Source organism: Monodelphis domestica, chromosome 5 (genome assembly GCF_027887165.1).
Source record: "Monodelphis domestica isolate mMonDom1 chromosome 5, mMonDom1.pri, whole genome shotgun sequence".
Taxonomy (NCBI): Eukaryota; Metazoa; Chordata; class Mammalia; order Didelphimorphia; family Didelphidae; genus Monodelphis; species Monodelphis domestica.
The window spans coordinates 87,166,755-87,193,733 of NC_077231.1; the positions used below are offsets into that span (position 1 = coordinate 87,166,755).

The 26,979-nt window shown below is 39.4% G+C and overlaps 1 protein-coding gene across 2 annotated transcripts in view; it reads left to right on the forward strand.

The window, feature by feature from the left end:
- Window positions 1–7,820: 7,820 nt before the first annotated feature.
- The window catches only part of LOC130454523 (mucin-16-like), a 56,243-nt gene continuing 37,084 nt past the window's right edge, over window positions 7,821–26,979 (forward strand). For both annotated transcript variants that reach the window (XM_056798727.1, XM_056798728.1), the window contains exons 1-3: window positions 7,821–7,927; window positions 9,461–9,577; window positions 21,521–21,559. In XM_056798727.1, coding sequence (XP_056654705.1) covers window positions 7,882–7,927; window positions 9,461–9,577; window positions 21,521–21,559 — 202 coding nt within the window. In that variant the 5' untranslated portion in view covers window positions 7,821–7,881. The remainder of the gene's footprint in view (window positions 7,928–9,460; window positions 9,578–21,520; window positions 21,560–26,979) is intronic.

Below are 26,979 nucleotides of genomic sequence, written 5' to 3' on the forward strand. Positions count from 1 at the left end.
ACAGGGTTACAAATACAAAGTCCACAGTCCCCACAGAGGAGGAGTCAAAAATGGAGTGGTTGCTAATCTCCTTAAGGCCTCAGGTCTTGAATATACCTCAGAGGCACTGAGACCTTGGGCTAGAGGCCTGGGGTTCTCTCCACCTTGGGGGTGCTACATAGAGACCCAACAGTTAGAGGGCCCCACTTTGGCTGCTGCTTCTCCAAGCTGAATCAGAGAATTATATGTCCAGCTGGCTGGGCATGCATGATTTAAAACATAGAAGAAGACCCAAAATTTAAGGAAAGAAATAGTTATGGCCACGAAGTTAAAGGCTAAAGTAAAAGGGGTTAAGATTGCAGAGAGGGAAAGGCTGTGGGCACAGGGTCTTAGGGACATGTCCTCAGTGAGTGCCTGGGTCCTAGGTAGATGGGAATCTGGGCAAACACTAGAACACCAGAGAGAAACAGAGATTACACATTTGTCTTTGCGGATCTTAGCCAACAGACTTTTTCAGAAATCATCTTCTGACAGGAATAGATCCCTTTAGGAAATGGGATTCCTGAGTTGTTTGCAGAGCTTGTATGTGATGTCTTTGTTAAAAGAATATCCTTTTGCAAAACACTCATTAACTATAACCTCTATAAACACTTGAGTAACAACACTTTACAGATGTATTCCTTTACCTCAGATTCCGGGGGAAATTCAAGGAAGCTTTGAGCTATATTTCCAAACTCAAGATCCAAACCTCAACTGTGGTAAAATTAAGACTGCAAATACAAGTCATCTATGAATAAACTTCACCTACTTCTCAAAGTATGTTCCCTAACAATTTGAGAATGTTCAATTATTAACCTAATAGGTTGTTTGGGGAAATGGAAACTTTAATTTTCCAATTTGTATTATGTGCTGATTATGGGAATGTCACAAAGGTAGAAGGCCCAAAAAGGGAAAATATCTCCTCATGTCACAAAGGACACAGTGAGTGACTTCATGTACCAAGCAAAGCTGTCACTGCCATTATTGTTTCACTCAATTGGCAGTCTAGATGGTCAGGAAAGTCCAGTCCAAGGTGAGCTTTGGGCTGCCTTCTCTAACCATCCTAGGACTGTCTTTCTCCTTAGAGCACTTGCCATTGGATCCCAGGAGCCTTCTTCTGTTCTCCTGAAAGGACAAGTCTGACCCCATTACAGCTTCATAGAATTGCTGCTTATCCGCAGTCCAGAAACAAATTTCCATACCTTCAAACAAGCTTTTCTGACCATTTGCCCTCTCTAAGGATTCCCTGAAGCCTATGAGTCTACATAGCAATTATTCTTGTATATTTTGGCAATGATCAATTTATCACAATTTAGTCACAAAACCTGAACAGGAATGTTGAACTCATGAGCTCTACAGTAAACACAAGTCAGGGCCAGATCCAATCCTGACCTTAGGCCATCTGAAGAAATTAAGACAAGATCAGTCAGGAATTTCTCTAAGGAAGCTTTATGGACTTTAGATCAAAGTCCCTTCCTTCCAAATTCAAATCCAACACACTATCCCACCTTCTCTGACTAACTCATATCAAACAAACATTGGTGGTATTACTTCAATTTCTAATCAGTACCCCAAACGAATTCTGATTTAAAGGATTACATCATGGAAACACTGTCTGTAGCATAGTGCTCATCCATTATAAACTTCAGTTCATAGTACAAATTGGTAAACTGAGGTAACCACTGAGTATTGAACAAAATCTGTGGCACAGGTTTACAATGAGCTTTTGTTTACATCCAAACAATACTTAAAATACATATTTTAGCAGCAACTCCCATAACAATTGTAAAATTCTGAGCAAGTATTTTCATATATATGTCATTTTCAACTTCCTATCCACTCTTTGGCTACTATGTGCCACAAATATCTTTATACAGATCAAAAATGTAATCAAGATGTCAGCCAATAAATCCCCAAAACTTGTGTGAGGTAACACCAATTACATATCACCCAACTCATTTTATCACTCTGGACATGGAATGTTTGCATTAACATCCCACAGCTTCAAGCAAGCATCTTGGTCAGACAGGGCTGACAACATTCACTTGCTGGAGCACCTGAAAACCTCCAAAATGTACAATTAAAATGTACTCATCTTCAAGTTCTATCAACCAGTGATTGTCAACCTTTTGACGTCCCTATTTCAGGCCCTAAGTATCAGTGTGGAACTATTATAAAAACCTCTTTCTCTTTCCTGTGAGCAAGGAAGGGGTTAATAGCTTCTGAGCAATTGATCCTAAGGCTGTTTGGCTTGATTTAGATTTTATTACTTAGCTACCTTGTCCCATCCTTCTTTGCCAGTGAGCTCACTATAATTTAAAAGTTTGAATGCATTGAACCCCTTTTCATAATGATTCACTCTCAATAGATTTCAGTTTGAACCCCACAACTTCCAAATAACTCTGATTATGTCCTTTAGCGATGTTTCAGTGTAACCAGACTGAAGTGCGTAGCATTTTCCTGTACTTCTCTCAAACCTGTCCAAAGTAGAATAGAACCTTCAATTTAGTTTTCTTTTAACTCAAAATATTGCTGCATTCCTAATTAAATTCTATCAATATTATTCCAATTATATCTATTTCATACCAGAATTCATAGTATCAGTTAGTATCTCTATTCATTACTCTTATTGAAGTGGAGCACTTCATAAAATGAATCCAGACACTCCCAAAATTCAATTATGAACTTATATAGATAGGTTATAAGACATAAAGTTATTTCCTTTCACATACAGGTTCTTATTTGGCAGGCAAGCAAACCTTATCACAGACGTAGTTATGCTTAGAGGTAAGTGAGGAGTGGACAATCCTTAGGTTTGTCCTCAGGGGTTGGTTACTTTCACATGTACTTAATCACTTCTCCTCTAGTTAGCTGCATGTTACCTGGCATTCCAGCCTGACCTCTTTGATATTCCTGAAATTCCTTTCCCCCCCCCCCCGACCCTCCTAATTCTTATCCTTTGGCTAATTATAGTCCATTCCCTGGCCTGCCTAACCTGCTTGACCTCCTGGGGGTGGGGGGGAAGGGGAATGGGTTTGTTTCCTGAGAAGAATGTAGGAAGGGATAGATCTACTTTTTCTACTTCAATTTAATTGTCTTCTCTTATTGGGAGACTACTTCATTATTTCTTCTGGCTTCTCTTCTGTACCATTATTGTAAGTAGAGGAAAGGCACTAGACTGTATTTAATCCTCATGACAAGCCCTCTCAATTTCAGGGCTGCTTAAATTTGTCTTGTTAAGGACATACAATTTGCATATCATAAGCCCTTAACCTTTTTAGGTGGAACAAATACAGTACAAATGCACACATAATTTTTGCTGAATACATGTTCATCTCTAGATCACAAATTCCTTTCTATGCATTTTAAAATAATTCCTATGACCGTAGTCAAATAAAATACTGTTTAGCTCAGTATTAGTATTATGAAATCCTAAGCACAGATTACCCACTTTGAAAACTTCTTGTGTTACATGATTTCTAGTTCTTACAGCACAAGCATTAAAATAAAACTGATCTGAAAGATCCCCAATTTTAAATCCTAGAATAAGTTGTTCTCAACAACATAACAGTTTCTTCTGGATGACTTTTACATCTATAAAGTAGCCATACAATTTCTGTCCTCATAGAATAAAACATTTCTTCTCTGTGTCAGGCAATCACATTTGGACAATCCTCAAAAAATCACCGAAACCATTATGCATTGCAATATCTAACAAAACAACCCTCTAACCATGAGTTTTTTGTGCTCAATAAAAATTCTGGCTAACATTTCACATGTACTGACAAACACCACAATACACTAAATTTGCACCATATCAAAATCATTAGCAATCCTCCCAAGTTGAGAATTGATTTTAAATGCAAATTGCTAACTGTGGAGTAAAAAATCTCCCTTTTCTGCTCAGAATTTCTCTCTTTCGCACCTTTAGGGGACCATCCAAGGGAAGAAAGAGGGAAATATAACTGAACAGGTATTTGCTTTTGTCCTCTGCTAAGGAATTTTGACAGTGGAAAGCTCAAGCATGCAACTCCACCCTTCTTTTCACATAGAGAAGAGACAGTGAAAAAGACAAAGAAAAACAGTAACATACAAAGGTGTGACAAGCATGCTTTGAGAGGAAAAAATAGGCGTTTTTAGGATCCATTCTTAAGAAAAAAATATTTGCAGGGAGAAAAATTCATTAAAACAGTTTCAGCATACTTGGGGAAGCTGTGATGAGCTAAGCCATCTGATTGGCTGATCTGACTTTCTTGTTTCCTCTCTCTCTCTGAACTGATCTTATAAAAAAAACTGACTCTTTTTGACTGAGATTTCTTAACAAAATGCTCTTGGAGTATCTGGCCAGTTGAGCTGGAAGTGAGCTGTTTCCTGAGTCTGCCTGATTTTCTCAAGGAAGGAACTTTTAAATCCCCTCCTATTCAGATTCTCTCTCCTGCTTAGGAGCTTGCTGCCAGAGCAAGCACAGCCCCTCCCCCATAACCTAGCCCATTGAGATGCAGGTGTGGGAAGTGGAGGAACAGCCACTACATTCCCCACCTTACCTTCATTCCCAATTTATGGGCAAGGGCTTTGAAGTCCAGATAATGGCTCAGAAGCAAGTCCAGGGGGACTGACTGTCCCTGGCCCATGACTGGGATGGAGGAAAGGATCAAGGGTAAAAAAAGAAGAGGAAGAGAACAAGACAGAGAAGGTTAAGCAGAGTGCCAAAAAGAGGATTTTTCTGTGGCTCAGTAACAAAGAGAACAAGACAGACAAAGAGACAAACAGGCAATGAAGAATTCTCTTTCAACTCCCTCCTTTTACTTGTCCTGTGCCTGCAGTGCACAGTGCCCATTCACTTAATTGGTGCCCTAGTGCGTCCACTTCGGGACTTACCTTGCTGGGGACTCAAACCCCAGTCTCAGGGACTTGCACCCTGGACCACCAGAGACTTGAACGCTGGTGCCCCCGACACAATGTCAGGGCAGAGGGACTCAAACCCACTTATGTTCAGGATGAGATTTCAAGACACCGGACAATTCTCCCCATCCATCTCACCGCAATCACTTCCCACCGTTCCCTATGTGGTTCCTCGCAGAAAAACGGGAAATTCATATACTTGGTGGTACACACTCAGAAACAAGAGGATTAGGATTTTTTCCCTGGGGGCTTGGCATAGGACAACCCCTACAATCCGGGGGTACAGGATCTCTTGTCCACTAAGCCTTATGTCCAACCAGAGTCCAAATCTCCCTATACACATTCATACAACCATTCACACTTCCCCAGTCTCACCTCTTGAGAATTGTCACAGGGCCTGGAAAAAGAGCTTCCCTTGTCACGGTGGTCCTCAGGGGGTCACTGGGATGAGCCTCCAAATGTTAGGGTCCAAGTTGCAGACCACCCAAGGAACACACAAAGACAATGCAATTCAATTCAAGGAACACACAAAGACAATGCACACTATCACTAGCATGCTAGGGTACAGCTCAGCAAAGCAGTTCTGTCCTCCCAGAGTTGGGACCCTACATATATACCTCACAATATTACTTAGTCTGGATAATTGTTTAAATCCTAGAGCACTTTATGGCTAGTTATTTCTCTGAAATGTTGCAACAGTCCTGAAACACCCTACGGTCAGCTATCTGCTGAAATGTTTGTAACTGGGAAGCAAAGCTGGGGTATGTGTTTATCAGATGGGTTGGAGGTCCTGTGCACTTTTTCCTTTACTTCAAAATAACCAAAGACACAGAGATTATGCATGAACCTATGGGAGATCTTAGGTCTTTTTATGATGCTTCATATCTGAGGGGACTCCTTGCCTGGCATACAGCAAATAATCAGAAAATATATACTAATGGATAGATTGAACAATTCCCTTTTTTGCGAGCATCAATGAGAAATTGGGTGCTGGCACCCCCATTACAAGCTCAACCTTACAGGAACATACCAAGTTAACAGCCAGCCAGCCCTAGTGCCCACCACTACTGTCAGTGTTTCACGTTAGGAAAAGTCTCTCCTGTCCCCCCTGTACTGGCTAAATCTTCAGGAATGCTTGATTTCTCTTTCTTCCTTTTTGGAAGGTCTCGATTTCATGGATAATTCTTGGGCCCTAGAATCCTTTATTCCTCACAAAATTTAATTCTATCTTCCTCGATTTCTCTATTTAAAACCTTTTCCAATTTCTATTCCTTTGGGATTGTGAATTCGGACACTTCCTTTGGAAGAATTAGGGGAAGCAATATTTTGCCTATTGCTTTTCTTTTTTAAATTTTATTCAATAGTTTAAAAAACTCAATAAAACAAACATATCTATACACAATGAACAAGATTGTACATAAATGAAGTTACAAATCTCTGCTATGTTTAACTTACTTTTCTTCACATATAAATAATAAATTCTGAACACAAGTATCCTTCCTCCTCCCCACCCTATCTGCATCAAAGAAAGTATTATATGGGAGACCAGTATGTTTATACAATTTAAATCTTTAATGTTTTTACCTTTCAGTTTACATGCTGGAGGTAACATTCACAATTTATTCTTCTAGTATTAATTCTGTCATTGTGTATAGTGTTCTCTTGGTTCTACTCATTTCACTATTCATTAGCCTGTGTAGTTCTTTCCCAGTTCCTTAAAAATTTCCCGGTTCATCACTACTTACAGCATAGTACTGTTCAACCACAATCATGTACCACAATTGGTATAGCCAATTCCCAATTAATGGGCATCCCTTCAGTTGCCAATTCTTTGACCCCACAAAGTGAGTTACTTTAAATCTTTTAGAACATATGAGTTCTTTTCCCTTTCCTCTGATCATCTTGGAAAACAGACACAGTTATGGGATTCCTGAGTCTATACAATTTTATGACTATATGCGTAGGTCTGAATAACTCTTCACAATGGATGGATTGGCTGGTTTACAGTTCCACCAACAATGTATTTGTTCTTTTTTTCCACATCCCCTCCAATAATTGCCCTTTGGTCAGTTTAGCCAATCTGATGTGTATGAAAGAATATCTCAGAAGTTGGCATTTCTCTAATCACTAGTGACTTGGAGCACTTTTTTCCTATAACTATATATGGCTTTGATTTCTCCATCTAAAACTTGTCTATTTATAACTTTGGGCCATTTATCAATTTGGGGATGGCTGTTTTTCTTACAAACACCACAAAGATCTCTATATGTTTGACATTTGAGTGTATAAAAATGTCTTCCCAATTTTCTGCTTTCCTTCTAATCTTGACAGAATTTATTTTATTTCTACCAAATCTTTTCAAATTAATGCACTCAAAATTACCCCCATTTCACATTTCACAATGCTCTCTGCTCAGTCTACCAATTCCCACTATGAATTGTGCTACAGGGATACAATGTCCAGAGACACCCCCAAACAATCATTTCTTTTCTTTAAGGACCATCCCATCCCCAGAACTACTGAAGCTTCTTCAAGAGAGTCTATGGACACTAACTTTCTCCCACATCATTCCACATCAGTTGAGTCTAAAGGTATGCTAGACTCTGATCCTTCCTCAGACATCAGCCCAAAAGGGATCTCTTTTCTCTTTCCCCCCATGGGCACCCCTAGTGAAGCCACAACTTCAGGGTGGGAACCTATCACTAGCAGATATCCTGAAACTAGTCCATTCAACTGCTTCCACAAAAAGATCTCTTCTTCAGGGAAAGGCATTAGCTGAACATTTACTATTTTCATCTGACTCAGTCTCTATGAGCAATGTTCCCATTTCAAAGGCATCACATGCAGTTGATTCTGACATCACAATGAAGGCCCCTATAAAAAAATTTACTCAGCTCAGTTGGGCTACCTTGGACTAAGGTCCCCATCAACCCTTACCTTTTTCATTTTCTCCCCTGAACAATGGGTGCAATGTGCACCCATATGCATAGGAAAAAGAAAAAAGCAGGTAAAGTCTTTGGTTCAGTTCATGGTCCTTCATGAACTCTGTTTCTTCTCTGGAAGATCAGGGTCATGTTTGAGTTGGGGAGGTTGATTACTTTCTGCTTTAAGGTTGGAAGAAACTATATATATTTAACATGAAGACATTCCATTCTCTGATAGAGCCTCCCCTGGAGAATTTTGGATTCTAATGGTCACTTTAGTTTCTCCTACTCTTCTTCAATGTCATCTTGTCTTCCTTGAGCCTCGAATGATCCTTCCTTTCCTCACTTTGGTCAAAGCCTTTACATAGGAGTTAAAATTGGGCTGTGGTAAGTGCCTTGGGGCAGTTAAGAAAAGGGATAGATTGATCAAGGATACTCAGATTTTTTGTATGGACTTCTGTAGAACATCCTTATCTGAATGGGCTCTGCCTGGTATACAGTAATTCTCAATAAGTATGTGCTGAATAAGGGATTGACTGAAATCTCTTTTTTAAAAGTATGAGCAACAGCCTAGGTCTCAACACTGCCACTGGCAGACCTAACGTTACAGGAAGATACCATATCTCCAGCCAGTGAGTCCCTGGTGTCCATTACCAGTGCTAGTACTTCAGGTTTGTAAGAGTCAATGTCTGCTGACTCTGCTGGACAAATGTACATGGGACCCAGTTTCTGTTTCCTCTTTCTGAGAGTTCTCCATCTCATGGATATTAAAGTGCTATTCTTGGTTCTTGGTGATTTGCATTTGAATTTCCATTTCTGGGAACATTTTTGTTCTTTCTTCCTCAGTTTCTCTCTTTGGAGCTTTCTCCTAAGTATCTATTTTTCTTGATTGAAAGTAGATGGCCCTTTTTATCCTTTGGAAGATGTAGGAGAAGCGAGAGTTTGCCGGCTGCTTCTCTAGGAGGCTATTTGAGGAGAGTGAACATTTGTCAGTAGATGACATGTACTAGTCTGCCAAGGGGAGTCATTCAAAGGAAGAGGATTTGAGGAAGTGGTCTTTGCAGCCCAGGAGGGAGTAAGAGCACATTGCAGACAGGTCTTGTTCCCACCACCTCCAGTGGATTCACAAGGAAGCATCAACTCCTGCTGGGGATCTTGTTAGTCCATGGGAATCACTCCTGACTCTCTCCTTTCACAATCTGTATTGGTGGACCTGACTTCAGGGGTTTTACGATATTCTGTCATGGTCACTCCAGTTCCCTTTCAGACTGTCTGGAAGGGAGTCATTTGGCACTCAAAATAACTTCTTCCCCTCCTTACTTTTTTTGTCTTATCTTTTCTCCTTCTCCACTCCTACCTTCCTATTGGCTCAAATTGACTGTCATTATTTTGGGCAATTGATTTAAGTGATTCAATGGACTTTGAGAAAGAGGGACCTGTGGGGCCAATACAAGGAAGTAAAGGAGAGAGAGAGAGAAGACACAGGCAGTATATTTTGAATGTTGAATCTTTCTAAACAATTTTTGTACTTTGCCTTCCTCATGATGGTACTCAAGCCAATAAATGTTAATAAGTGTTATTTGATTGACTTTCTGACTGACTTCCTTTTCCCATAGAGTTAAACAGAAGACTAGCTTCTGGAAGAAAAAAATTTGACACATCTTTGCCTGATGGTACCATCGCCCCATCAGATGACTCCTCGGTGTCCACAATGACTGCCAACAATACTTCAGGTCAGTAGAAGCCTCCTTTTTGCCTTCTCTGTTTGACAGAAATTCTTTCCTCCCAGGTCATCCTTCCTCTTTTAAGGGCTTTCCATTTCACCATTATTTGTACTGCTTTTCCTTCATCTCATATTAATTACGTGGTTGATACAGTTGAATGAAGATAGTAGGAGGAAAAATTTGTGGTCTGAAGTCTCTTTATTTTTCAAAATGTTAGAATGAAATAGGTAGAAGAAGAAGGTTGTTAAAAGTTTTAATCACAGGGACCAGAGTTCACTGGAAGAAGATTACAAACAGTTTGTTTTTCTCAGAAGCCTTCTTCAGTATATGCTCTGTATAGGCTTTGTAGTAAGACTCTTAATATTTGAATTAAACATCGAAGCTCATCTATCACTAAGGGTTTTTTGATCATCAGAATAGATGATTACTTCTCCAACTCGTGTGTTGGATCTACCTGCTATTCCTTGAGTATCCATTTCTTTTCCATTACATCAATATTGAATATCTTTTCTATATTTTCCCCTAGGATAATAACTTGAGTTTTCAACCAAAATACCACCTGTTTATTGGCATCAGTTTGAGCACAAACAAATTTACTTATGATAGGCAATGTATTCAATTCAGCCTCAAACTCTTATTAGAGCTGCATGACCGTGATCAAATCAGTGGCCCTTAATTGCTGCCTGCATCAGTTTCCTCATCTATAATATGGTGAATTTAAGATGAAATAATCAAATAATAGTAGCCTTTATAAGCACAGTGGTTGTCATACAGTGTTATTGAAACATTATTATTAGCTCTATATTATTTATATATATATATAATTTTTATATATATTATATTACTATATAATATAATTATAATATATATTTCCTCTGTAATGCCCTTCAGGAGAGAATACATTGCAGAACATCAGAGGGTTAGAAAATATATAAGTCTGGAGGGGAACATCAAGTTTATTTAGTACAAAGACCCCATTTTACAGATGAGGTTTGCCCAAAGTCACAGCAGGAGTAAGTATCCAAGTTAGGAATTGAACCCAGGTATACAGTGCCTTCTATTTCTTGAGCTCCTTCCATTTTACCATGTTGTCTCCTGGGTGAAATCTCTCCCCTGGCTTTTTCCTCTCTGGGTGCCTATTTTGGGCTACTTTGGAGCTTGGATTTCCAAGTTATGTCTCTTAAATCAGTCTTGTCTCCCTCAGATCACTATATAGGAGGGTAGCCTGCCTAAGTGGTCTGTGTGGCTCCACTGCTTGTTGGTGAAAACGGAATAGTCCTATTGGTCCTGGGATATCCAAATCTGAGATATAGTTTTGTAATTGGATTTTCCCTGGAGTCAGAGTAAATATTAATAACAGAATGCATACAATCTTAGGCTGTGAAGTGAGTACCATGCATTTGCTACCTTGCACACTATGAGTTAATCATGACAGATCCCTGGACCCCTCCCTCATTCCTTCCTGCAGACAAAGTAGCTGATGTGGTGTGCACCACACAAATGCTAAACCCAAGAGCAGCAGAAGGTCCTGTAGCAACTGACAAACAGCTTTCTAGCACTCAGCCACCCTCAGTTCTAATCTGGCCTCAGATGTCTCCTGACTGTGTAACCCTGTACAAGGCATTTAACCCTCATCGCCTAGTCCTTACCACTCTTTTGTACATATAGTATGTATTGTTTCCAAGGCAGAAGAATGTAAGGGTTTAAAACATGCCCTTAACTATACAGGTTAGTAGATGCTGTGACAAGGAAATCACTTTAAAAGACTGATATATATTAATTTAAGTTCACCAAGGAATTCAGCTATGTAATTCCTAAATGAAAACTCAAGTCAGCAGTCAACCTTTTATGGAGTTTAATTACAAACAGGAGGAAGAAAGGTATTAGAGATAGAGAGAGAGAGGGAGAGAGAAAGGGGAGTGAAGGGAATAGGGCTTAAATACCCCTTCTGTTTAGGCTGGGCCAAAAGGCCCAAGCCCTTAGATAGCTGAGGCAAAGAAAAGAGATCAGTCCATATCACTCACGTGACCAAAATGGAGAAAGAGTCTCAGGGGCCTCCACCTCCAGCTTCCTTCAGAGAAAGCTTCTCCGAGCACAACCTCTCCAACCAACCACCCCTAGTCCTCAGACCCCGCTATCTTTAAGGAAACCATCCAAGTTCCCTCCCCTCAGTTCTCACATTTACCAATCACTGTCCATGTCTTCCCTGTGCCAATGGAGGCTCTACCTTATCCCAGGACAGCCCAGAGGTCTGTGGCTTTGCACATGTCTGTTGAAGGTCATATTCTCAAATAATTAAATCTTGATCCTTTGCTGCAGCCCTTCCTAAATCCTGTTACCCTGAGTAGGGTGGAGATTGGAATAATTAAATTTTGATCTATGCTGCAGCCCTTTCCATTGTTCAGCAAAAGGTTCCTGTCCTAAAGTAATCTTAAGAAGGGAGGAGGAGGAACCTCCCTTGCCAATGGGGTTCACATTCCAATAGAGTTCCCACTATCAGTATGAAATTTTCCAAGTATGAAATTTCCCAATGGTGAAATTTCCAACATTTATAAGTCTAAGAAATTTTAAGGTTTACAAAGCCCCTGATGATTATTGGGGACTAGTCTCCCCATTGATCATTTAACATAATCATTTTGTAGTTCTAAATTCACTTCTAACTAAAGATATACACAATATTCAATTTTCTAAAACAAATTAGAATAGTGAGAGAGGAAATAGAAAAGAAAAGAAAGCAAAACCAATGTTTTGCTAGGCCTATTGTCAGAAAGCCAAATTAGGGGCAGTCCCCTTTGGCATAAATGTGTACAATTACAATAAATGTTCAATCAAAAGTTCAGTCCAATCAAATCATATCCAAAGTTCATTCTTGATCTTCTTGATGAAGTGTAGGTTTTCAGCATCTTTCTGCAACAGTTCATTCTCTGGATATAAAAGTTTCAAGCTTCTTTCTTGAAGATCTTTTCTCAAACAGAATTAAAATCTTTGAATTTTTTATAACAGTAAAATCTTAAACAAAATTCTTGGATTTTTATAAAAATACAATCTCAAACAAACAAAAAAAATTCAAAAAAATATTCTTAGATTTTAAATTAAAATACAATCCCCCCTGAAGTAAGTATTAATAAATACATCAAGTTTAGCTCAGAATGCAATTTTCAGTTATGGGCTTGTATGTGTCAATTATCAAAAGAATAGAAAAATAATCAAAAACATAAGAAAAATTCAAAATGGGCCTTGTATAGATCCAGTTTAAAGTAAGTTCTATCCCACAAGTATGTAGGACAGGATGCAGTAATATTTCACTTAGACATTTGTAGCCAAGACTACAGGAAGTTTCCAAAATATAAGAAGAAAAGAATTAGAATTCTATTTTGATGGGGAAATGTCATTCACTCGTCTGATTTTTTTTTCCCTCAGGGATATAGGAAGCCTTCATGATAGTCAAGCTTTGTAATTGTTTGAGTACTTCATGATGATACAATTTATGAGAGTTACACAAAACATTTTCCCCACATATTAATATATATAATTAGATGTAAATTTGGTACTGGCTAAGAAACAGAAAGGAAGATCAGTGGAATAGACTGGGGGAAAGTGACCTCAGCAAGACAGTATACGATAAACCCAAAGATCCCAGCTTTTGGGACAAAAATCCACTATTCGATAAAAACTGCTGGGAAAATTGGAAGACAGTGTGGGAGAGACTAGGAATAGATCAACACCTCACACCCTACACCAAGATAAATTCAAAATGGGTGAGTGACTTAAACATAAAGAAGGAAACCATAAGTAAATTGGGTAAACACAGAATAGTATACATGTCAGACCTTTGGGAGGGGAAAGGCTTTAAAACCAAGCAAGATATAGAAAGAATCACAAAATGTAAAATAAATAATTTTGACTACATCAAACTAAAAAGCTTTTGTACAAACAAAACCAATGTAACTAAAATCAGAAGGTAAACAACAAATTGGGAAAAAATCTTCATAGAAACCTCTGACAAAGGTTTAATTACTCATATTTATAATGAGCTAAATCAATTGTACAAAAAATCAAGCCATTCTCCAATTGATAAATGGGCAAGGGAAATGGATAGGCAGTTCTCAGATAAAGAAATCAAAACTATCAACAAGCACATGAAGAAGTGTTCTACATCTCTAATAATCAGAGAGATGCAAATCAAAACAACTCTGAGGATAAACTATGGGAGTGGAAACACCGAGAAAAAGCAACTGCCTGAATACAGAGGTTGAGGGGACATGACAGAGGATAGACTCTAAATGAACACTCTAATGCAAATACTATCAACAAAGCAATGGGTTCAAATCAAGAAAACATCTAATGCCCAGTGGACTCACGCGTCGGCTCTGGGGGGTGGGGAGGAGGAAAAGAAAATGATCTATGTCTTTAACGAATAATGCTTGGAAATGATCAAATAAAATATATTAAAAAATATTTCTGGCACTATTCAGGTTTAGTCTCTACTCCTTATTTTTATCCCTTTTCCTGGAATCAGAAACAAACATTAATCACAGTCCTATAATATTTTATCAATAAATGGCAGGTTCCCATAGTTTAAAGCTTTGAGGCACATATTGATATTATAGCAAGAGTATATATATATTAACTTGTATTACTGCAGGAAAAAAATAATATTAATATTAATTATGTGTACCTTCAGTACAAATAATGAGAAAAAAATCAAATATTCTGATCAAAAAAGAAAAGAAATAAGAATAATAAGAAAAAAATCAGTAATTCAATATATTCTTGAAAAAACAGCATCCATTTGTCTATGGATTATTATCTCTAATTCATATGATAAGGTAGAGTCACCATTCATATAATAGGATAGAGTCAATCAGTCTCAGCAGAAGATGCTTTCTTCACATGTGAGCCGTGAATCCAAGAGTCCCTTTCTCCAATCTTTATAGATGTTGGAGTAGTTAATAATATTTGGAATGGTCCTTCCCATGAAGGTTGAGTTGCTCCAGTTGGCTTGAAATTCTTGATATAAACTTTATCTCCTGGGTTCAGGTCATGCAGAGAAAAGCCTAATGGTCCAGTTGTTCTGCAACTCCGGATTCATGAAGTTCACGTAGTTTGTTCTGTAACTCCTGTATATAGGAAGCAATAGTAATATCTCTCCCTAATAGCGATGTATAAGCCAGGGAGAAAGGCTTAGCCTGTATAGGTGGATGTCCAAAAAGCATCTCAAATGGTGAAATATGTAAGTCTCCTCTAGGCCTGCTTCTAAGATAAAATAGGGCCAGAGGGAGAATTTCAGGCCATTTTAAATGGGTCTCAGTGTATAATTTGCCAATCATAGTCTTAAGTTCTTTATTCATCCTCTCCACTTGGCCTGAGCTCTGGGGGTGATATGGAACATGGCATTTTAGAGTTATCCCCAAGCAAGAATATATTTGGTTTAAGACAGAATTGGTAAAATGACTCCCTCTATTGGAGTCAATATGTGCTGGCAGGCCAAAATGAGGAATGATTTCTTTTAAAAGTATCTTTGCAACAAAATCTGCTGTGGCTTGAGTTGTAGGAAATGCTTCCGGCCATCTGGTTAGTTGATCTACAATTACTAGACAAAATTTATAATGTCCAGCCTTTGGCATCGTTATGAAATCTATCTGTAGATGTTCAAAAGGTGTGTAAGCCAGAGGACATCCCCCAAAGGCTTTTCCACAATATGCATGTTGGTTATATGCATGGCAGATAGGGCAGGCTGAACATACTTTAGAGGCTATAGTAGTTATACCAGGGGCTATCCATACTCTCTTGACAGAGTCCACGATGCCCTGGGTGCCATAATGACCATTTTTATGAATAGATTGGCAAATTTGGTTATAGAAACTTCTAGGGAGCAGGGGTTTTCCTTCAGATGACACCCATACTCCATTAAACTGTTTTGCTTTAAATTTTTGTTTCTATTTTTCCACTTCCTTTTCATTATAGGAAAGTGATAAATTTAAATTATCAGTGGTTGTTAATGTTAAAATTAATCCAGGTCCTTCTATGGCTGCTAGTTTTGCAGCGGCATCTGCTCGGTCATTTCCTCTAGAGACAGGGTCAGAGCCACCTGTATGGGAAGAGCAATGAACTACAGCTAGGTCTTTAGGCAGTTTGAGAGCAGAAAGAACTTTATTAATAATTACTGCATTAGCTATGGATTTTCCAGCTGAGGTTAAAAATCCTCTTTGGAGCCATAGCATCCCGACTGAGTGACAAATGCCAAAAGCATACCTAGAATCCGTATAAATTGTTGCCTTTTTATCCTTGGCAATTATACAAGCTTGTTTTAGAGCTATGAGTTCTGCTCCTTGAGCATTAAAGTTAGAAGGTAGTGAAGCTGATCATTCAGTGGCAAATTCTGAGACTAAGGCAGCTCCAGTGTAACGTATGCCATCCCTCATAAAAGAGGAACCATTGGTAAATAAAATCAGATCTGCATTGTCTAAGGGAGTATCCAAGAGATTATCTCAAGGCTTTTCTGCCATGGACACTAATGTTTCACAGTTATGTAATGGTTCTCCAGAAGTGGGTAAATCTGGAAGCAAGGTGGCAGGGTTAAGAGTTGAACAGCTTTTCAAGGTAATATTTTCACTATTTAATGAGGTTATTTCATACCTTGTAATTCTCTGATCCGAGAATGCCTGTGTTCTATGTTTTATCAATAATGCTTCTATCTCATGTGGGCACATTATTGTTAATGGACATCCCAATGCTAAATCAACGGATTTTGTTACTAGTAAGGCTGTAGCAGCGACTCCTCTAAGGCATGGTGGTGCTCCTGCTGCTACTTGGTCTAGTTGGGCAGAATAATAAACAATTGGGTCCTGAGAAGGTCCCAAAGTCTGGGTTAACACACCAGAGGCTAGTCCTCTTCGCTCATGCACATATAAAGTATGGCTTGTTGTAATCTTGTTGTTGAACCCAGGACCTTCTGTCTCTAGGCCTGGCTCTCAATCCACTGAGCCACCCAGCTGTCCCTTAAGATTAAAGGGAAGAAAAAGAAAAACTGCTGATTCCAATTTAACTTAAGGAGAAAAGAGAGGAGAGAAAAAGTTTTTTATACTCATGTGTTCTAGTAGCTGTGTCTTTAAGCCAAGTTTTTTGTTAAAAGGGACTAAGTGGTGAGACGGTAGAGTAAAAAGGCAAGGAATTTCAGAAGTTTATTGAGAGAATTCTTTAGACTCCCGTGTGGTCAGCCACAAATGTGACAAGGAAATCACTTTAAAAGACTGATATATATTAAATTAAGGTCACCAAAGAATTCAGCTATGTAATTCCTAAATGAAAACTCAAGTCAGCAGTCAACCTTTTATGGAGTTTAATTACAAACAGGAGGAAGAAAGGTATTAGAGATAGAGAGAGAGAGGGAGAGAGAAAGGGGAGTGAAGGGAATAGGGCTTAAATACCCCTTCTGTTTAGGCTGGGCCAAAAGGCCCAAGCCCTTAGATAGCTGAGGCAAAGAAAAGAGATCAGTCCATATCACTCACGTGACCAAAATGGAGAAACAGTCTCAGGGGCCTCCACCTCCAGCTTCCTTCAGAGCAAGCTTCTCGGAGCACAACCTCTCCAACCAACCACCCCTAGTCCTCAGACCCCGCTATCTTTAAGGAAACCATCCAAGTTCCCTCCCCTTAGTTCTCACATTTACCAATCACTGTCCATGTCTTCCCTGTGCCAATGGTGGCTCTACCTTATCCCAGGACAGCCCAGAGGTCTGTGGCTTTGCACATGTCTGTTGAAGGTCATATTCTCAAATAATTAAATCTTGATCCTTTGCTGCAGCCCTTCCTAAATCCTGTTACCCTGAGTATGGTGGAGATTGGAATAATTAAATTTTGATCTATGCTGCAGCCTTTTCCATTGTTCAGCAAAATGTTTCTGTCCTAAAGTAATTGTAAGAAGGGAGGAGGAGGAACCTCCCTTGCCAATGGGGTTCACATTCCAATAGAGTTCCCACTATCAGTATGAAATTTTCCAAGTATGAAATTTCCCAATGGTGAAATTTCCAACATTTATAAGTCTAAGAAATTTTAAAGTTTACAATGCCTCCTCTTTGCTTCCTCTCCTGGAGAGTGATTCCTTCCTACTCTTTGCAGAAAACCCAGTGAAATCACCTCCAGAGACTGCAGTGAAGATACCTTTGTGAAGGGCACTTGGCTTCAAGCCTTTGTGGCAATAATGCTCTTTTGATCTCTCTTCCTAGGCATATTATATAGGGCTTCCTCTTTCCCCTGGGAGAAATATTTTCGGTTTGACCAACCAATGTAGGCCAGGATAAGAGCCCTTAATTAAGCCTGACCATCTATTGCATTCCCTGTTCTCATCTGTGCCTTCTTTAGACTTCATTTGGGATGAAACAAGGATATTGGTAAAAATAAAACATGGATCCCTTCAGAAACTTTTCTATGATTGGTAAATTTCTAATCAGAATTGGAGGCAGGTAGCCACCTGCCAAAGATAATGGCCTGTTTTTCTATGGGACCTAGCAAGCCACCATCAGGAGTTTTGGGTAGAGTCTGTCCCAGCCTAGACAAATGGACTTCTAGCCCCTGAGTCTACTGTCCATGTTGCATTAGAGAACTCCTCTATCCCTCCTCTGCCGAGGGTTTACCATTCCTGAGGTTTCATTTTCTGCTTTGTGGCAGTAATTCACTGGTTCATCTTTAGAATCTCAGAGGAACAGGCTTCTTGAGAATTGGTTTGGCCATAGCTTTCAAGTCCCCAAGGATTATTGAATGAAAAGCAGGTTATACTTGAGAAAGAGACTGGACTGAGTCCCACCCATAACTGCAGAATCCCCACTCCAGAGTAGCCAACAAGCATCCCCAGTGCAGCATTTCTAACTTTTTCAGTAAGATTTTACATAGAGGAGAACCCACTACTTTCTGGGGCAGCCTCTCATTTTGGGGCAGTGCTCAGTGGTAGAAAGTGATTTCCTGACACTCAACCTTAATTTCTCTTTGTTCTTTTGCATCTATTGCTTTTGTTCTTCCTCTGGGTAACAAACCAAAATAGTGTTTCCAAGAAAACACTTCCAAAGGAAAACCATTCAAATACTTAGAAAACAACCATCATGTTCCCTTTGAGCCATTACTTCTCTGAGTTAAAGTTCCACAGTTACTTCAACAGATACTTAGTGGATATGGTGTTGAGATGTTTTTTCATTCTGGTTACCCTCATAGGATCAGTTATCTAGAACTTGAAAGGGCCTTGGATTTATCTTGTGCTAATGTCTTATTTCAATGTAAAGGAAACTGAGTCTGAGGATGGACCTTGGTAAACCACTCCAGAGAAGCAGGATGCCCAGACAGTAACAGAGTCAGGCTTATCTCAACATCTGCTGGTGGAGAAACAAGCTCATTTCTGTCTACAGAAGGACCAAGTGATGGTAGAAACAGTGTTCAGCCTTTTTTTCAGAGAACACAGATGCTCCTGGAATCACTCAGAATGCATGTATTCCACAGCCCCACAGTCAGACAGGGGCTCCACTTCTTTGCCTAGCCTAAACAAAGGAACCAAGTAGTCCAGGACTGTCCCTTCACCCTTTGTTAGGAGTATGATGAACACTGCCATGATTGGAGCTCAGATTAGCCCAATTGTACCTTTTTCAAAGGAACCCACTGAGTCCCCACTTCCTAAGAGGGGTCCTCCCTCTGTTGCACCAGTGACTGAATTCAGAACCAGGACAATGGACAGCTCAGTGGTGTTTCCTCCTTCTCCCCCAGTTCCCCAGAATGGGAGGCCATAGAGTTGGTAGTTTAACTGTTTCATAGCTCAGTACACTCACATCTGGACAGTTTCCCTCAGAGGAGCTTGACTGGCTGTCTTCATGGCAAGTCCTGTGAAAGGGTCCAACCCAGAGCCAGATATTTATACTGCTTTCATCCAAATCTCAATTACTACAAGAACTAGGATCATAGAGTGTGTCTCAAACTTGACATCAACCAGTGAAATACCAGCTATGTCCACCAGAAGCAGCTCCCCAGCTTTTTCTGAAGGAAGAATGGGCACTCTATGGCCCTAAGGCTCAGAAGTCACAAGTCTCTCACAACTTCAGCCCGACTTGGCACATGACACTCTTTTCCCTCCAACTCCTATTCCAGTTATTCCTGTAGCCTCTTCCAGTTATACCCATGGCAAAAGAACAGGAGATCTGCTGAAACCGCTACTAGTAACAAACAGACAACTCTGTCTCTTAGCAGCAAAGTCAGACATAATCCTTTCTTCTATGAGCACTGTCACTCGAGCTCCAAGCACTGAGTCAGAAAGCAGCACAAGTCACCCCTTGACCAATTCTTTTTCTGAAGACCCCAAGGTGTCCTTAACCACTGTTTCTGCAGAAAAATCCTGATTAGTCACCTCTATTAAATAGCATCCCTTGACAATCACAGCCCATGGCGGCCAACATACAGAATCAGAGAAAATCTCTCTAATCCCCTTACCCACAGGGATCACAGCCAGAACTTTTACTGTCAAGGTGACAAACAGTACCTATCCTCAGCAATTTCATTGCTCAGCTCAACACCTGAAGTGAATTCAGTTCTGCCTCCTAGTACAATTCCAGGGGATATCCCAAAGAGTTTAAGGTCATGACTCTGGAGAGACAGGTGGACTACTGTAAAGATTAAAATTTTGGGGAGACTGAAGCAAGATAGAAATTAGTTTATCTCTGCAAGGAATATTATATTTTTATGAGGTTTATTGAAGAATAAAATATAAAGAAAACACAAGTAAGAAAAGCACGTGTCTAGGCCCAGAGAGCCTATACACGACCACTCACATCTTGCCTGCTAGGTGGAGAGCCGACCACTCACATCTTGCCTGCTAGGTGGAGAGCCGCATGTGCTCTGAAAAGGAAGTAAAAAAGAAGGCTGAGCCTATTCACAACCAGGTTTAAATACCCCATCTCACTCTCGGCCCAGGTGAGAATTCAGTGAGATTCGAGGGCATTCTGGGGAAGTGGAGCAAGGATTTCTGGGGAATGAAGTCCTGGATTCAAGTCTATTTTTACATTATGCTAAACACAGTGACCACTGCCAATGCTGATTCAGGTTCAAATCCAGCTGCTGGGAACCAGGGTGGAGCTATGTATAACTCAAATTCCATTAGTCACCAAAACTCACAAGGGAGGGACATAGAATCCGTATTATTTTTTCATCCTATACTTTAGTCCAGTGGAACTAATTCAATATCAGCTTCCAATTTGATGCCAGGACTAGGGGACAGCCAATAGTCTATGGGTAACATAGGCACAGAGGCCAGCCATTAACTGTGCAATCTCATATCCTCGTATTTATGCAGCACAAACATATGAGTGTGCTGTGGACATTGTCACCCTCAATGGAAAGTAGTCTTTGAGGCCAAGGGTTGTGTCATTTTCCTCTTTGCATCTATAGATTTAAGCACTGAATATTTGTGGATTTGTTTGACAAGGAGACACTGGGGTCTCAGGAAAACAGGCCAAGGAAACAGAGGTTGGACCTCAGACATGTGTCCCATGAAGTGATCTCTTTTAAAACCTGACACCTAGCTTTCTAAGCTCTTGGACTTGGATTTAATCATCTAGGAGGTCTCTTGCAGCTCTAAAAATAATAACTAACATCTATATAATGCTTACTTTGAACCAGTCCCTATGCCAAGTGCTTGGCAAACATCTCATTCAATCCTCGCAACAACCTTTGAAGGTAGGTGCTCTTATAACCCCTATTTTTAGGATGAAGAACTTGAAGCAGTCAGAGTCAAGTGATTTGCCCAGAGTACCAGAACTAGTAATGTCTGAGGCTAATTTTGAACTCAGGTCTTTCTGACTCTAAGTCCAGTTCTCTGTCCACTGCACTACTTAACTATTGGATCATAGGTAGATTTATTTTCTTCTGTTTCTCTCCTAAACATAGTCTCTCCTCTCATGGCTGTTTTCTCTCCCTACAGGTTATAAACATCAAATGAGCTTCCCTTGCTTCACAAACAGTGAGTATTCTTATCCTGGCACTGAACAGAGGATACAGTTTGTGCATCCTGACCTTGTTCCAATAGCATCTTAGGAAAGAGAAGCTGGGATAGGAGGGCCAAAGAGAGAGAAAGACACAGAAAATCCTGGTTCCTTTCTCATATTTCAATCCCCACATGTCACCCTGTGACCATGTGAAACAGAAATAGTTTCCCTTGTATTTTATAGCCCCTCCCTATGATCATACATGCTTATCTGGTCCATAGTTTTCATTCATGATCTTTCTTCCTCAGTGCCTCAGAGAAAAACCATCACTTTAGCATTCTCTCTGACTTCATCCTCAGTTCCTCTCACTGCAGGTAGCATTCATTTGAATTTTTGATGAATGCTGGTAAATTTTGCAGCATTTTTTATGAAGTTGAAGCTAGCTACTGGTCCTAGACTCATAAGATGACAGACTTACATCTATAAGTGAACTTCCAGGCTATCTCGTTCAATCTACTCATGATAAAATTAAATAAAAAATTTCCAATGGAAAAAAAGCTATCTTTTCTACCTCCCCTTAAACTATAACTGTAAGAAATACTTATAATCTAATAAAACAAATTATTTCATTAGCCATTTCATAAACATATATCCTATTCTGCCCCCTGAATCCAACACCAATCTGTTCAAAAGTATGCTTCATCAATGATTCTCTGGTATTCTGATTAGTCATGGTAGTGATCAGAATACTTAAATCTTTTAAAGTTATTCATTTTTATGATGTTGTTATTGTATACATTGTTCTTCTGGTGCTACTCACAAGTCTCCTCAGGTTTTTCTGAAAATATCTCAAAATTTATTTTTAAGAAAGCCATGATTTTCTGTCTGAAAACTGGTAGTAAGTATCCATTCCAAGGCAGAAAGAATGTTACAAGCTAGGCAACTGGGGTCAAGTGACTTACCCAGAGTCACACAGCCCAGAAGAATTTCAGGCCACACTTGAACCCAGGACCTCATAACTCTAGAGGTGTCTCTCAGTCCATGGAGTTCTTTGTTCCTCTTCCATAATTTCTTATAGCAAAATAATATTTCATCACACTCATGAACATCAGAACTTGTTCAGTCATTCCCCAACTGATGAGAATATCTCCTCAACTTCTATTCTTTAGTATCCATTCATTCCAATCTTTGCCACATTAAAAATGTTTGGAATATATTCCTTAGGATATCTGGTTCTTTTTCTTTGAACTCTTTGGGATATAGATCTAGTAATGATACTTTTTCAGTCAAAGGGCATACGCATAGTTTCCTGGCATATTTCTAGTTTACTTTCTTAAAATTTGACTCCAATGTACAGCACTGCTCTAACAATAGTATATTAGTAGACCATTTTCTCTATTACCCATATTGGTCCTTTTCCTTTTTTCCAGCATTTCTAATCTTATCGGCTTATGTGAAACATCTAAATTATTTTAATTTTCATTCTATAATTATCAGTTATTTGGACAATTTCTTCACATAGATACAGTTTCTTCATTGAGACTCCCTATTCATAATCTTTGACTAGTATTGGAGAATCAATTTGATTTTTTCAAAATTAAGTTTTTCTGTTATATGTAACAACAGTTTCTAATTTTTTTTTAAAATATATTTTATTTGATCATTTCCAAGCATTATTCGTTAAAGACATAGATCATTTTCTTTTCCTCCCCCCCCACCCCCCATAGCCGACGCGTAAGTCCACTGGGCATTAGATGTATTCTTGATTTGAACCCATTGCTTTGTTGATAGTAATTGCATTAGAGTGCTGTCCCCCTTTTCATCTTTAATGCTGTGAATTTGCTTTTCTTCCTTCCTTTTTTTAATTAGATTGACCAGTACTTTGTCTATTTTGTTTGTTTTTTCAAAGTACCAGCTTCTTGTCTTATTTATTAAATCAATAGTTCTATCACTTTCGATTTTATTAATTTCTCCCTTAATTTTTAGGATTTCTAATTTGGTTTTCTGCTGGGGGTTTTTAATTTGATCGCTTTCGAGTTTTTTCAATTGCATTTCCAATTGATTGATCTCTGCTCTCCCTTGTTTGTTAATATAAGCTTTCAGGGATATGAATTTGCCTCTGATTACCGCTTTGGCTGCATCCCAAAAGGTTTGAAAGGATGTTTCGCCATTGTCATTTTCCTTGATGAAATTATTAATTGTTTCTATGATTTCTTCTTTAACTTAACAGTTTTGGAGTATCATATTGTTTAATTTCCAATTGGTTTTAGATTTGGCTTTCCATGTACCATTACTAATCATTATTTTTATTGCCTTGTGATCTGAGAAGGCTGCATTCATTATTTCTGCTTTTTTGCATTTGTGTGCTATGTTTCTGTGACCTAATGTATGGTTAATTTTTGTGAATGTGCCATGTGGTGCTGAGAAGAAGGTGTATTCCTTTTTATCCCTATTTATTTTTCTCCATATGTCTATTAATTCTAATTTTTCTAAGATTCCATTCACTTCTTTTACCTCTTTCTTATTTATTTTTTGATTTGATTTATCTAAATTTGATAATGGTTGGTTTAAGTCTCCCACTAGTATGGTTTTATTGTCTATTTCTTCCTTCAATTCTCCTAGTTTCTCCATTAGAAATTTGGGTGCTATATTACTTGGTGCATACATGTTGATTAATGATATTTCCTCGTTGTCTAGAGTCCCTTTTAACAAAATATAATTAACTTCCCTATCCCTTTTGATCAGGTCTATTTTTGCATTGGCTTTATCAGATATCATGATTACCACTCCTGCCTTCTTTCTATCAGTTGAGGCCCAGAAGGTCTTACTCCATCCTTTAATTCTGACCTTGTGGGGGTCAACCCGCCTCATGTGTGTTTCTTGAAGACAACATATGGTAGGGTTTTGGATTCTAATCCATTCTGCTATTCGTCTACTTTTTATGGGTGAGTTCATCCCATTCACGTTCAAAGTAATGATTGTCATTTGTGGACTCCCTGGCATTTTGATTGCCTTCCCTAATTCTAACCTTTTCTTCTTCGGCTCTACCTTTTAGTCCAGTGATTTACTTTGAATCAGTCCCCTTGTCCCCTCCCTTGATGTTTCCCTTTTTAGTCCCTCCCTTTTTCTTCCCTCCCCCTCCCCCCTCTCTTTAACTCCCTTTTTGTTCTCCCTCTCCCCCTCCCCCCTTGGTTTTCCCTTCTCCTTACCCTTGTTTGGTAAGATAGAATTCAAGATCCCAATGGATCTGGATGTTTTTCCCTCTCAGAGTTGATTTCCCTGAGATTGAGGTTTAAGTAACCCCCCCCTCTCTTCCTCTCCTTCTTATAGGAGTTTTCTTCCCCTCCCCTTCCCATGTGAATCTTTGTGTGAGAATGATTATTCTATTTGGTCTTTCTTTACCCCCTATTTATACATTACATTTCCCCCACATATTAGTATACGTAGATTGATATAAATGTAGTCCTTATAGAAGAGAGTTTGAGTAAAAGAAGAAGATAACATTTTTCCCCTTCCCTTAATATTTACCTTTTCAGGTATTCCTTGCTCTTTGATTTTCAGTATCAAACTTTCCACAGAGCTCTGGTCTTTTCTTTGCAAAAAGTTGGAAGTCTTCTATTTTGTTGAATGCCTATACTTTCCCTTGGAAGTATATAGTCAGTTTTGCTGGGTAGCTGATTCTTGGTTGGAGACCCAGCTCTCTTGCCTTTCTGAAGATCATGTTCCATGCCTTACGATCATTCAGAGTAGAACTTGCAAGGTCTTGTGTGACCCTGATTGGCATTCCTTTATATCTAAATTGTCTTTTTCTGGCTTCCTGTAGGATTTTTTCTTTTGTTTGATACCTTTGGAATTTGGCAATTACATTCCTGGGAGTTGTCTTTTGGGGGTTTAGTGTAGAAGGTGTTCTGTGAGCTCTGTCAGTGGCTGTATTGCCCCCTTGTTCTAGAATCTCTGGGCAATTTTCTTTGATTATATCTTGTATCACCATGTCCAGTTTGGTGTTTATTTCTGGCTTTTCTGGGAGTCCAATTATTCTTAAATTATCCCTTCTCCCTCTATTTTCCAGATCTATCACCTTGTCGGTGAGATATTTTATGTTCTCTTCTAATTTCTTGGTGTTTTGGCTTTGCTTTATTAATTCTTGCTCTTTTACACGATCGTTGTCTTCCAGCTGCCTGATTCTGGCCTTTAAAGCCTGGTTTTCCTTTTCAGTTTCATCATACCGGTTTTGTAGATGCATGAATTTCTTTTGCATTATTTCCAACTTTTCCTCCCAGAAGGCTTCCATCTTTTTGGTCATTTCTGATTCAAATTCTTCATAGGTTTGTGGAGAGTTTCCATTTCCTTTGGAAGGTTTTGGAGCATTTTCTTGTATATTATCTTCTATCTGCTCTGTATTTTGTATTTTGGCTCCATAGAATGTGTCCAAAGTTGCCCCTTTCTTCTTATTTTTCTTGGTATTTTGGGGCTTCTGTGCTTCTGTGGAGTTTGCCATCTCTGAATGTGGAGGATTAGCTTTTCTTATCTCTGTCTGGTGTTCAGAAGCTTTAGTCCTGGGCAGATGGTTCTATGAGCTTTCCCTGGGTTAAACTGAATATGCCTCACTGGAACTAGAATGGAAGGGTCAGACCACGTTGCTTTCCGGAAGTTGCCTTCAGAATCGCTGGCCATGAGGCTGTTTTGTTGGCCTGCGGGGGGATGGGCTGCAGCTTCCCCAAGCTCCGAGGGCAGGGACTTTCACTGAGACTTTGATAGCAGGATCCAGCCCCTGAGGCTGTCTTGCTCCAGGCAGTGACTTTCACTGGGACTCGGATAGAGGGCCCTGAGGGTTGTTGTTCCGAGGACCCTGCTCTCTGAGCCGGGCCGGGCTGCGGCTTCCCGGAGCCTTGGACTCTGTGCTCCTACCCCTGAGGTCCGAGTGATCTCGGGTTCTGGCTTTTGAGGGGAGCCGTACCTTTTGAACCGGGTCCAGGTCCAGGAGGAGGGTTCCCAGGGTCTGGGCTGTTGATCGTTTTGAATTTCGGCGCCTTAGGAGCTTATAGTTTGAGATCGGTCGGGAAGGGTTTTCCAGAGATCTGAGCTTTAGCTTTCTCTAAGCCGCCATCTTAACCGGAAGTCCCCAGTTTCTAAATTTTTTAAGGATCATTGAGACACAAATTCCCCCACCCACTCCCCAATTTTGAAATAGTAAGTAAATAATATGTAGATTTTACATATGTAAATATATAAAAATTTTGCATATTAAACCTTTTATGAAATGAAACTGAAATTTAAAAAAATTATAAGGTGAAAATGCTCCTGTTTTCTTCTGGATTTAGAATTCATCAGTTCTTTTTCCCTGGAAGCAGATGGCATTTTAAAAAATCACGAGTCCTGAGGGAAAGTTTTGGATCATTATATTGCTGAGAAATAACTGTTATTCACAGTTGTTCATTTTACTGCATTACTGTCA